This window comes from Protopterus annectens, chromosome 5.part1, assembly GCF_019279795.1.
Source record: "Protopterus annectens isolate FY-2018-M chromosome 5.part1, PAN1.0, whole genome shotgun sequence".
Classification (NCBI taxonomy): domain Eukaryota; kingdom Metazoa; phylum Chordata; order Ceratodontiformes; family Protopteridae; genus Protopterus; species Protopterus annectens.
Window position 1 is genome coordinate 598,705,566 of NC_056736.1, and position 13,567 is coordinate 598,719,132.

At 38.6% G+C, this 13,567-nt stretch overlaps 1 protein-coding gene across 1 annotated transcript in view; it reads left to right on the top strand.

The window, feature by feature from the left end:
• The first annotated feature begins 306 nt into the window (after positions 1-306).
• The window catches only part of LOC122803554 (E3 ubiquitin-protein ligase TRIM62-like), a 563,070-nt gene continuing 549,809 nt past the window's right edge, over positions 307-13,567 (top strand). The window contains exon 1 of the mRNA XM_044073213.1: positions 307-898. Within this exon, the coding sequence (XP_043929148.1) occupies positions 335-898 (564 nt within the window). The 5' untranslated portion in view covers positions 307-334. The remainder of the gene's footprint in view (positions 899-13,567) is intronic.

Here is a 13,567-nt window from a genome sequence, read left to right on the forward strand (position 1 = left end):
GATGAAAATTAAAAAAAATAATCAATATTTCATGCAGGCAGGGCCAATATATGTTGTGAAAATAAAAATGGAAGATATTTTACCATTCCTAATAAATGCATATTTCTCTAGTAATACTAGCTAATGCAACAAAATTTACCTTGTACTTTCTAAGTGATATGTTGATTAGGGACATTATGGAGTATTATGTTAGCTGATGTCTATAACAAATTTTTATTTACTTACTTGGTATCTTCCAATAGGGTATAAGATTTAAGGCCCACACCAGGAAACCCTGTAAAGCAAATTATTACCAGTGATACCTGTGAGCATTGACTGGCGCACCACACTAACAATGGCAGGTATAATAAAGCCAGTAAATACTTTTAAGGATGAAATCATTTGCTCTATGTGCCTGCAAATATTCACATATCCAGTGTCTCTCAGTTGTTCTCACAGCTTTTGCTTAAGCTGCATTCAAGATCATCTGAAACATAAACCAGCAACAGATAAGTATTCATGTCCAGAGTGCCGTACAATGTTTGATGATAAGCCACGGCTGTTGAAAAATACAGAGCTGTCTGACAAAGTTGAGCAGCTGTCCAGAAACCAAGGTAATGGAATATATTGTGACTACTGCCTGGAAGACGCAGTACCTGCTGTGATGAGTTGTATTCAGTGTGAGGCCTTCTTCTGCATGACCCATCTCCGGCCACATAGTGAAAAAGTGTACCTTAAGGAGCACCTGCTAGTGGATGTTTCAGAAGCACTTTGCCTGAGAAAATGTGCTGAACATAAGGAGATCCTGAAGCTGTTCTGCACAGAAGACCACATCTGCATCTGCTCCCTCTGCTGCATAGTGGGCCAGCATAAACAACACAATGTGGTTACTATTGAAGAAGCAAAAACTGAAGTACAGGTAAGCATAGCTTATACTATGTTTGAAAAAAAGTACCACCAATGAAAATTATATTGAGAAGTAATCTGATTAAAATATATCTTATCTACTGAAATAAGTCTTGACTGATATACTTGTGTGTATTTGTGTGTGCCATTAAATGTGTGCTTGTGTGCCTGTGTATGTATTTATCTGTGTATGGCTGCCTGTATGTGGCCATGTTTTGAGTGTTGTGCTTGTATACTTCCTTGTAAGTGTGTACAAGTGTGTGTGTGTGTGCGTGTGTGCGCGTGTGCGCGTGTGTGCGTGTGTGCGTGTGTGTGTGTGTGTGTGTGTGTGTGTGTGTGTGTGTGTGTGTGTGTGTGTGTGTGTGTGTGTGTGTGTGTGTGTGTGTGTGTATCTTTCTACACTACATAGCTCAAAGATTGTGTTTCTATCCAGAGATGTCTAGAATATGCCATTTACTAGACCCTAACTACTTCTACATTTACCAGCATCCTTAAAGCCTTAAAAGATTTATTATGCAGCACTATCATCTCACTTGTCAGTGTTTGCAACTTCTAACTGAATGCTAATGTTTTTAAACTTGCAATTTTTAATAGGCACCTGTGTTCAGGTGAAGTTTTCAAAGTTTTCAATAAATATTTGGATAAGCATATATTAACTAACATTCATCATTCACTGGCCATTTTTAAAGCATCTGTGTTAAAAGTCCAGGAATTGGGGACACTGGCGAAATAATTTTAGCATCTGCCGCAAGCACATTTTACTGTGTGTGTGTGTGTGTGTGTGTGTGTGTGTGTGTTGGGGGGCCAGCACAATCTTCATTTCTTAGAAGTACAAAAGCTACATCTAGAGTTTATGCTGTGTTGACTGAAAAAGGACTGCTTGGAAGAGACAGAGAGTGAGACAATCTTCAAGAAATAGCAATTAATAAAAAGGAAAATAAAATATCTTGCATTTGAAAGGTAACTTTTGTAGACAGACATCACCAGAAAAATCTGCACTCACTAAAGGCCCCTTATGTAAGGATGCAACCAGCTAGAACTAGAGTACATTATTGTATTCTGAAATGTGTAAAACATTTATCTGAACAGCAGATATTTATTTATAGTGAGCAAGTCAGATAGGTAAATGTGGATGCAGTAGAATGAACATGAACAAAGTCTAGAACTGTAGAAAATTCAATTATTTCTCTGACTGTAAGAAAAATGGGTTCATAGATTCATAGGTTTGTGCAAGGCTAATGGCCCTGGAGCCTTTACAAGCCTAGCCCATAGAAGTGCCCTGGCATTGTGCCGCCCGATGTTAGTTCCCAGTGCCTCTATCAAGTAGAGCCACTTGAGTGACTATGATTGTTTAGACCAAAATGAATTATGTGCTGTGATGATTAGTTGACAGGTGTGGTTCATAATTTTGATATGTCTGCTGTGAATCCCATGTCTGTGTCCCTCCATTTAATCACACTGTTGTCCCCTTTTAACAGCAATCTTAAGGGGTCTTTAACTCATTTAATTTTGTTATAGGTCCACAGATACCACTAAATCTAGTGGAAATCCCTTGACACTAACTTTCATTGGGTCCCATTATTCTGCCATTTGTGATGGGAGCATTCTGACTGCATTATAAGTGTTAAGTAATCTCTCAATGAGCATTCTGACTATGTTATAAGTGTTAAGTAATCTCTAAATCTCTTGCTTTTAAATAGTCATTACCATTCCTGACTTAGTTATTCATATGGGGCCCCCAAGCCCCTTTATTCTAGCAGAGGGGTCCTCTGCTTTCTTCTTCTGAGATCACCTACATCTCTTAATTCTATGGGGGGCCCTAATACTTTCAATTATTCTATGAGGCTGCAGATTCATTTAAAAGTACCAGGGGCACCAAACTATATGAATCCTTTTCAAGGGCCCTTGATAGTAAATCCTACTTGGGACTTGCAAATAATGTGACATTAAGGACAAAATAAATGAGGTGAATACCTTGGGCTTTCCCTGCTAGATGGGCATAAATAGCTATGTTTTTGTACACATTAGGATTTCTTAGCCTTCTCATTGTTAAAATGATGTTCAGACATATGAAAGCACAAAGCACCAATTTAAATGCAGAAATAAATGTCTTTTTTCATACTTGAAAGTTTATACATATTATAGCTGAAAAGCTTTAATGCCAAACAGTTAAGACCCTCAGTGAATTGATGAAGGCATCAATCCCTACCCGCAGAACTGTAAAGCTGACTCTGCTTATCGAACTGTACAGTGTTATGAATGAACGGACTCCAGTGTAACTCAATGACTGCAAGTTAAGATGTCCAATAGAAGTTATGCATAGTGCTATGACATCACAAAGGTACTTGTTTTTTGTAGCCCAGCTGTAAGTCTTTTTATTGAATCCATATGTGTCTTCCAACCAGGAAGAAAAGCTGTGAGATCACCAGATGAGGAGTTTGCTGGAAGGAAGCACATGTATTATGTGGGCATGGGCTACCGACTTTCTATTTTGAGGTTAGGCTGTCTCATGGCTGCCATCGAGAACATATCACTCATTACTTGCGTTATAGCATCCCATACTCAGAATTTTATCAGAGCTTAGAGCTTGCATTGCAAGTACTATCTTACTTTCAGTATTACAACCTGAAATCAGCCTATGAACACCCTTTTTCTGTTCATTAAAAAAAAGAAAAAGAAAAAAAAACTTCACCAAGCAGGTAGCTTTCAAATTTTTGATCAGTCATCTAGGACAGCATCCATTCCTTCCTCAGTCTAAGGGCAAATCTAATGCCAATATTTTCTGAGAACTTTTTAGAAAATAACTTTATAGCAAATACATGTCATGTGTATCAGACTCAGCCCTTCCCCTTATTGGCCGTATTTTGTAATGGGTTTGTTAAAATAAAATGACAGCTTTTCTATCCTTACTTGGTGGTTCACCTCTGAATGCAGTGTCTTTCACTCTAGAGAATCATTTTTATTTAACACTTTTCCAGATGGGCTCAGTTTTGCATATAGCATCCCCTTTTTAAAGGCATTTCCATAGGTGACACAAAAGGTCAGACACTAGCCTTTGATGCCTGAAGATCAAAAGGGTGTAGGTTCTATACCTATACCAGATGTTTAGACACATTTTCCAATGCTGACACTACAGTGCAAAATGGGGGGGGGGTGCTGCACCCCTGAATGCGCCATCCTTCAGATGAGACATTAAGCCAAGGCCCATCTGTTTGAGTTGGTGGGAACTTGGGTAGATGTAAAAGAACCTGTGGCACTTATTAAAAAGAGTAGAGGTTATTTTCTCATAAACATATTTAAATATGCCTATGTACAACAACAAAAAATGCAATAAACATTATTTTGTAAATGCTATTTATAATAATGGGTGACATTCAGTTTGTTAAATGTCCACTTTATTGATAGACTAACTGGCTTATCTATGTTATTGATTTTTTTGTTGAATGTCTGATGTTTGAGACTGAGTATATGATAGTAAGGTAAGTGTTGGTATGAGATGAGAGTGAAAGTGGGTTAGTGCCTATAAGAAGATAGATTTACCTTTCTGTGCAAGTGTTTGATATGTGATGAGTGTCTGAGCCTATCTTGTATAGCGGTACAGTGTACATAAAGTTTTTTTCTAAAGTAAACTGCAGGATTAAGGTTAGGAGCAGAGTTCAAGTGTCTGACCAATATTCTATTTTAAATAAAAATGATTCTGTAGAGTAGAAGACACTGCATTCATAGGTTCATAGGTTCATAGAAAGTTACTAGGCTAGCGGCCCAAGGGCCTAAGTAAGCCTAGCCAACAAGGTTGCCTGACTTACACCACCTAAGAAAGTTAATTTCCTGTGCCCATGTCGAGCAGAGCCACAGAAGTAATCCCCGGGGCATATTTCCTATTTCCCATCCACTCATCAAGATTTTTCTTGAAGAGTGCTAATGAGGAACTTTGCTTGCCATAGATGGGTATGTATGTATAGGAAGTCTCTGGGACAGGACTCTATCTCTCCAGCATATTCTGTTTATTGTGGTGACAAAGTTTATGTCCCTAGAGCGTGTAGCTCGGAGGGATTGGGATTTCTTTAGGTGTAGCATGTCCAACAGCTCTGGGTTTAACATAGCTTTATATGTTAGGCAGTGATCTCCTCGGAGTAGGCGATATGCTACAGAGTAAAGCTGGAGTTTTTTGAGATGGTCAGTGTAGGGCATCTGTTTGAGGCCAGTAATCCTCTTTGTGAGGTACTTCTGTGGCCTTTCCAGCTGCTGTAGATGTCCTGTGAGGTAGATTCCAAAAGGGGCATTGTACTCTTATAATGAGTCTAATGAGTGCCGAGTAGAGGGGAACAATGACCTCTTTTTTCCTGGATGAGAACCCTTTTGTGATGAGGTATGCCACATAGAAGGATTTCCTGACTACTGTGGCAATGTGATTACACTAGCTAGAGGCCTTCTGTGTTAGCCTGTACTTCAGAGAAGTAGAAACCAAACAGGAAAGGTCCCAGGACTGAACCCAGTGGTACTCCACTTGTCACTGGTTTGAAGTTAGATTTGGAGTCTGCAACTTTTACAGTGTGGGTTCTGTCAGTGAGCCAGTTGGCAACCCATCTTGTGATGTAGGGATTTATACCTAGTTTAGTGAGTTTAGCTATAATTCCAGAATGGGGGATGGTGTCGAACACCTTGGCGAGGTCAAGATAGGCTGTGTGAACCACCTTACCCTCGTCTATGGCTTTGGTGACTGCCTCAAAGAAGTCGATCAGGTTCAGAAGGTATGATTTGCCTTTCACAAACCCAAACTGGGTGGGGTTGCTGGGTTGCATACCAGGCTTGACAGGCTAATAGGGCGATAGTTCCCAGGATCAGTAGTGGCTCCCCCTTTGTGGAGTGGGATAACTGTTGCTGTGTGCCATTCAGTGGGCACAAAGCCTGATGTGAGGCTATGATTGAACATGGTGCTTAGGTGGGGAGCCAGTTCGTTCTGAAGTTTGTGTAAAATGCAGCCTGGGATGTTGTCCGGTCCCATGGATGCTGTGTTTTTGGTTTTAGAGAGTGCAGCTTCTACCTGCATATATGTGATTACAGTGATTCTGCATTCTTCCTGTATAGATATGGGCCCTTTAGGGGGTGAGAGGTGGGTAAAGTTAGCACTGAACGTATCTGTCAGGATGTTGGCAATATCAGTTGGTTCTGTAATTTTCGTGCCGTTGTGCTGTAACTCAGAGCAGATCTGGGAGTTGCCATTGAGATTCTTGACATGACTATAGAATGCTTTGTGGTTGCCCTTAGAATCAGTGGTGATTTTGTTTTTGTAGCTAGCTTTGGAGGATCTTACAAGGGATTTCAGCTTCTCACTGAGGCTGACCAGGGAGCTCCTCCACTCATGGGATTTTACTCTTTTGCAACAGTTTCTTCCTTCTGTTCTAGAGTTTGTTTATGGCAGGGGACCACCAGATTGGCTTCCTTTTTTTCGATGATAGCGTCTTGGTTCTGTTTGGCATAGCACGATCCATGCACTTGTGTAAGTGCTTATAGAGTGCATTTGTGTATGATTCAGCAGTTGTAACTGTATTGTCCATCTGCATGGGTGTCATGAAGTTCGCCACTTCTGTCTTAAGAAGCATGAAGTTGGCTTTGGAGAAATTTTTACTGTGGTTTCCTTAATGGTGGATGGGGTGAAGCTCCCTGTCCAACCTTACTAATAACTGTTAATCCTAACCCTGCCCATAAACCTACAACTTACCTTATAAAATCCTTTCTGAGCCTTAACATTAATGCTATTCAGATAAACTATCACTGGATGTGTGGTGGGGTACTGGTGATTAGACTGCAAAAGGAAATCATTTGTTTCCTTTTGTAATCTTTATGTTTTGTGTTTTTTTAGTTTGATATATTGATTTTCAACAAACTGGGTTTAATGTGCTATATTTCAATATTTAAACATTTATAACAATCATTTTAAATCCATAATAATATACAACCACCTGCAATGCCAACACACCTACATCAACCCTCTCAGCCCTTTTCCCACTGCAATTTTGTAATTTTTGAATACATATCTGAATGTACACATGGTCTGTTATAAAGAAATTCTTGACATGTAGCTCATCAAAATCAAATTATTGTGCATTGCAGTATGTCTAGCAATTTCAAACTCCAATACCAAATTTGTGAATCACAACATAGCAGACTTCCCACATACACTTCTCCCTGCTGCTGCTGCTGTTAACGAGTGAAAAATTTAAGGAAAAATTGAATAAAATAAATAAAAGTGTGTGTGTGTGTGTGTGTGTGTGTGTGTGTGTGTGTGTGTGTGTGTGTGTGTGTGTGTGTGTGTGTGTGTGTGTATACATTAAATACTTTCATAACTTATATTTTACATGTAAAAATAATTCCTCAAACAGCAATTACATATTCTACAGCAAGTGTGAAACATTAGGCAGAGGAACCTCTTTACATCAAAATTGTAAAAAAAAAAAATATATATATATATATATATATATATATATATATATATATATATATATATATACAGTGGATATAAAAAGTGTACACACCCCTGTTAAAATGCCAGGTTTTTGTGATATAAAAAAATAACACCACAATAAATCATTTCAAAACTTTTCCCACCTTTAATGTGACCTATAACCTGTACAATTCAATTGAAAAACAAACATATCTGCTAGGGGAATAAATATAAAAAAATTAAAAATGTACAATAAGCTGGTTGCATAAGTATGCACACTCTTAAACTAATATTTTGTTGAAGCCCCTTTTGATTTAATTACAACATTCAGTCTTCTTGGATACACACCTGCGATCAATTAAAGAGACTCTGATTAACTCCAAATAAAGTTCAGCTGTCCTAGTAGGATTTTTCTGACACTTACTCAGTTGCCTGCCACAGCAAAAGCCATGGTTCACAGAGAGCTTACAAAGCATCAAAGGGATCTCATTGTTGAAAGGTATCAGTCAGGAGAAGGGTACAAAAAATGTCCACAGCATTGGATATACCATGGAACACACTAAAGACACTTATCAAAAAGTGGAGAAAATATGGGACAGCAGTGACGTTGCAAAGAAGTGGACGTCCCTCCAAAATTGATGAAAAGACAAGATGAAAACTGGTTAGGGAGGCTGCCAAGAGACCTACAACAACATTGAAGGAGCTGCAGAAATTTCTGGCCAGTACTGGTTGTGTACTGCATGTGACAACAAGCTTCTGTATTCTCCATATGTCTGGGCTATGGGGTAGGATTCCAAGACGGAAGCCTTTTCTTACACAGAAAAACATCCAGGCCTGGCTAAAATTTGCAAAACAATAAATCAAGTCTCCCAAAAGCATGTGGGAAAATGTGTTATGATCTGATGAGACCAAGGTTGAACTTTCTGACCACAATTCCAAAAGGTACATTTGGCACAGAAACAACACTTTGTATCACCAAAAGAACACCATCCCCACAGTGAAGCATGATGGGGGCAGTATCATGCTTTGGGGTTGCTTTTCTTCAGCTGGAACTGGGGCTTTAGTCAAGGTGGAGGGAATTATGAACAGTTTCAAATACCAGTCACCTTTGGCCCAAAACCTTCAGGCATCTGCTAGAAAGCTGAAGATGAAGAGGAATTTCACCTTTCAACATGACAATGACCCCAAGCATACATCCAAATCAACAAAAGAATGGCTTCATCAGAAGAAAATTAAAGTTTTGGAATGGTCCATCCAGAGCCCAAACCTAAATCCAATAGAAAATCTGTGGGATGACTTGAAGAGGGCTGTGCACAAGAGATGCCCTTGGAATCTAACAGACTTGGAGTGCTTTTGCAAGGAAGAGTGGGCAAATATTGCCAAGTCAAGATGCAAGATGTGACATGCTAATAGACTCCTACCGAAGAAGACTAAATGCTGTAATTAAATCAAAAGGTGCTTCAACAAATTATTAGTTTAAGAATGTGCACACTTATGAAACCAGCTTATTGTACATTTTTTTACTTTTTATATTTTCCCCTAGTAGATTTGTCTGTTTTTCAATTGAATTGTACAGGTTATAGGTTACATTAAAGGTGGGAAAAGTTTTCAAATGATTTATTGTGGTCTCATTTTTTTATATCACACAGACCTGGCATTTTAACAGGGGTGTGTATATTTTTTATATCCTTTGTATATATATATATATATATATATATATATATATATATATATATATATATATATATATATATATATATATATATATATATATATAAATATATATATATATAAATTAAAAAAATACAAATACAAAACAATTTAACAGCCAGCCCATTCTCTAAGCACAATAATTCCTTCCTGGGTATGTGTTGTTGTATAAATAATATCATTCCAGGAGTGTGAGACCATGCCACAGACTACCCCTGGGTATGTGTTATTTCCACCTTGTTGGGTATTATTACTTGAATTTCAAACCTGGCTCACTAGTTAAACCTGGCTAAAAAGTTTTATCTTTGGCATTAGATATGATACCTGATTAGCTCACTAAAAAGCTATTTTTTTGAAAATCCACAGAACAAAGGAAACATTCTAAGATTTATTTCAGTTGTGATCTCAGTATGGTATCTAGTCATCTGCATAGCTTTAGCAAAAACATCCAAACACCAGAAAATATGTGCAGTACATCTAAGGCAAATACACATTCTGAAGTAATGTTTGCATTAATTAACACTCACCAGTAAGATAGAACCATATGGACAAATTCAACAAAAATCAGTTTGGTGGAATTACTACATGAATAAGATATACAAGAGAAATGACTTATGTTTAAAAAATACCCTAGTTATCAAAGCAAGTCTAGATTAGTAGGCTACATGCTTTTTTTATTAAATCTTTCGCAGTCTCAAAGGAAGTACCCAGATCTGTTCAGAAGTGGTAGTCAAGGACACCACATACACAAATGCTGTAGCTATAACCAACGTACTGGCTGACAGATTCAGTGAAAACTTCACCCCTCTGTCCGCTCATCAGTAACTTCCCAGTACCTGCCCCCCCACACACCTTATCACTATGGAACTGGTCATCACTGCCCTCTCAAAGGCAAAAAATACAGCTTCCATAGGACCCAATAACATCCCAGGCTTCATTCTATATGAACTCAGGCATGAATTTGGAGCACCATTAGGCACTCTGTTCAACCAAAATCTGAGTACCCGCTTTGTCCAAGCCAAGTAGAGGACAGCCACTGTCATCTCTTTACACAAAGCTGGAGCCTCCACTGATCTGGGAAATTATAGACCCATCAGCCTAACTAGCCTGATCTGCAAGGCCATGAAACAGATTATCATGGACCTCATTAACAAGGACATTGACAACCTCCAAATACTCAACCCCACACCATTTTGCTTGGTCAAGGGGAGGTCATGTCTGTTAAATCTGGTTGACTTCTTTAAGACAGTCACCACAACCATGGATGAGGGGAAGATGGTGCACACCACCTACTTTGATCTGGCAAAAGCCTTCGACACTATTCTCCACTCGGGGATAATAGATAAACTTTCTCAACTAGCCATCAATCCATATATTACCAGATGGGTAGCAAACTGGTTCACTGATAGAACCCACTTAATCAAAATAGGGGAACATACCTCAAGCAGTAGAACCATAATGAGCAGCGTACCCCAGGGATCAGTCCTGGGGCCTCTGTTATTTGGGATATACTTCTCTGAAGTGCAGGCCAAAACCAGTGGGCTATGGCTGACCCAGTTTGCAGATGACTGCAAGCTGGGTGTGGTCATCAATTCCCGAAGTGATGTGGACATCCTCCAAGAGGGTCTCACCCAAACAAATGACTGGTGTCAGAAACATGGCCTTAAGCTGAATGCCAAAAAAATGCATCATCCCCCCGTTTGGGGGAGAGTGACATCCCCACATATTATCGCATTAATAACAATGTCCTAAGCAAGCAATCAGTTGTGAGGGATTTGGCACCCAGGTTGATAACCTGACTTTTGACCACCATGTTCCTTCCATTGTATGGAAATCTTTCTACAGCACCCATCTCATAAGTAAGGGTATCTCATCCAAGGACAAGGAGGTCATAACATCCCTGTTTTCTTCCCTTATAAGGCCAGTTATTAAGTACAATGCCCCCTTTGACATATACCTCGCAAAGCACATGCAGCAGCTTGGGAGACTACAGAGGTTCCTCACCAGGAGAATCCAGGGCCCCAAACAGCTACCCTACACAGATAGGCTTAAAGTCCTGTCCCTCTACTCAGTTTCATACAGACTCCTCAGAGGTGACCTCTGTCTGGCATACAAAGCAATTTCAGACCCTGCCTTGATGGACTGCTGCATATGTACAAGTCAAGCTCCACATCAATAGGACTTGTTGGCAGGACAGATTTGTGTCCCAGAGACTCCCCATCTGTGGAAAAGACTCCCTCTCCATGTCGAGCAGAATACCTCATTATTCCCTGTTAAGCGCAACCTGGATAATTGGATGGGAAACAAAAAATACACCCCTGGAATTCCACCTATGTCCCTGCTGGAGATGGGCTTTGGGTGCTGACATGTCTAAATATGGGCTAAACTCTTGGCTAGGCTTATAAGGGACTCAGGGCCAATAGCCTAGTAACTTCCTATGATCCTATGATCCTATGAACTCAACTTTTATGTCAAAGGCTAAAAACAATAATAACATATTTTTAACTGAATCAGAAAATTTAAAATAAAAAAAAACTGTAGTTGTAACATTATCAATAAACAAATGATCACCCTTCCAGAGGAATTAGTGAATGAGCTTGCAGACACATTGTATTCAAACTTCACAATAAAGCAAAGAAATATATCAAAGAAGTACAGAAACAAGAGGAGGGGTCCCTTATATAACTTTGAACATGAAAATTGTTGCATTAAGCAAAATTAAAAAACTCAAGCTTCATGAGACCGCAAAGCATATCAAATGGCTTCATATAAAGAATCAAGCAAATCCTGACTAAACTCCTATCAGTCAAGATATGTATAAAATGTTAGAAAGTGGAACCTGATCCGTGTCAACATGCTGTTGAGGTACCAGTTTAAAAAGGGTGGGTTACATCAGAGCTGAACAGTGTCAGACTCACCAGCCTGACCAGTATTATATTTAAAAATGTGGAGATAATCACAACAGAGTTTATCCAAAATGGTACAGGGAACCCAATTCAGTTAACTATGGAACAATGTGAACTTGTTAAAGGGAGACTTTCTCTTTTGAATTTTGCTGTGTTCTTTGAAGAGATAGCAACAGCAACAGCACTTGAGGAAGGGATTATATAGCAAACTGCTTATATGGATTTTACAAGGCATTTGACAGTATCCCATGTAGAGGAAACACTTACAAATTAATAGCATTAATTATCAAGTCATACATAATTTCATGGGTAAAACATTATTTAAGCAACATGACACAAGTCAAGGTGGGGGGGCTACCTGACTTTTCCAAAAGGAATTATTACTGGTGTCTCACAGGGTTTGGTACTGTGATGACTTCTATTTGGAGTATCGTTCTCAGACATAAAAGTGGGAAAAGGGCTGTGGATTACAGAATATGCAGAAGACTGTAAAGTGGAAACATAATTACTTGAATAAAAATGCTGCAATTCTCCAAAATACACACCTGGTGCTGCAGCAATGAGCTCATATTTAGTGTTAGTTAATGTAAAGTCATGAGACTTGGTAAAATGGACATAAATTATGATTACAGAATAAGTGGGCAAACAATAAAAATGACGTCATTGTAATATTGTAACACCATCATTAAACATCTAGGGTCAGTGATAGACAACAATTTCAACTTTGAAAAATGTATACCTACCAAACTTAAGGATGCATATTCTGGGACCAATCATATCCTAAAGGGCAAGTCTTCTCACTCCAGAGATTTACTGTACTTGTTTTATCCCGCACTCATCCAACCCTGTACTGAATATGTTACTGCATTTTGTTGCCTTTGAACAAGTCACCTAAAACAACTTAAAATGATACAATGATTCCTAACTAGAAAAATCATTTGAACTACACAGAGAGGCTTCAGGATCTGCATTATATTTTGTTTCTTACAGGTTACTTAAGATAACCTTTGCCTGGTCTATAAGGCAATGACTGATGCAATTCTATTTGAATATCTATGTCTAGAGTACGCTGTGGGGGACTTAGCAGTAGATCAAAGAACCTAATATTAAACAGAAATAAAAATAATAGAAAAAGCATGAAAGATGCATTACACAATGCCCTTCCACTTACTGTCAGGAGAGGTCAGACATTAATTTCTTACGGGAATAATGTGATAATGTGCTATGGTGGTTCTCACCAATGTGGTACCCCAAAGTGATGTAAATGTATTGTATAATACTGTAAGTGGTGTTGTGAATATAACGATTGCTGTAAATGCTTTAAATAGAATTGTTTCTTTAAAAAGTTTGATGCAAATATAACTAGCAGTCAAAATATATAATGTATTAGGCAGAGATGTTTCCTGAATGATTTTGTTATTAAAGCCAATTGTCCAATAAAGTGGAATATAAAAAGAGGGCTATAACTCTCCCAGTTTAGAGAAGTTGACCTCTCTCAAAGGGGAATCCTAGAATGGAACAGAAGTCTATGCAAAAAATGCTGTAGAAAGAAGAGAGACCTAACGGAAGACACATCAAGAAACCTTAATATTATTCCTTCCAAGGAATCCAGAAAGAAAAA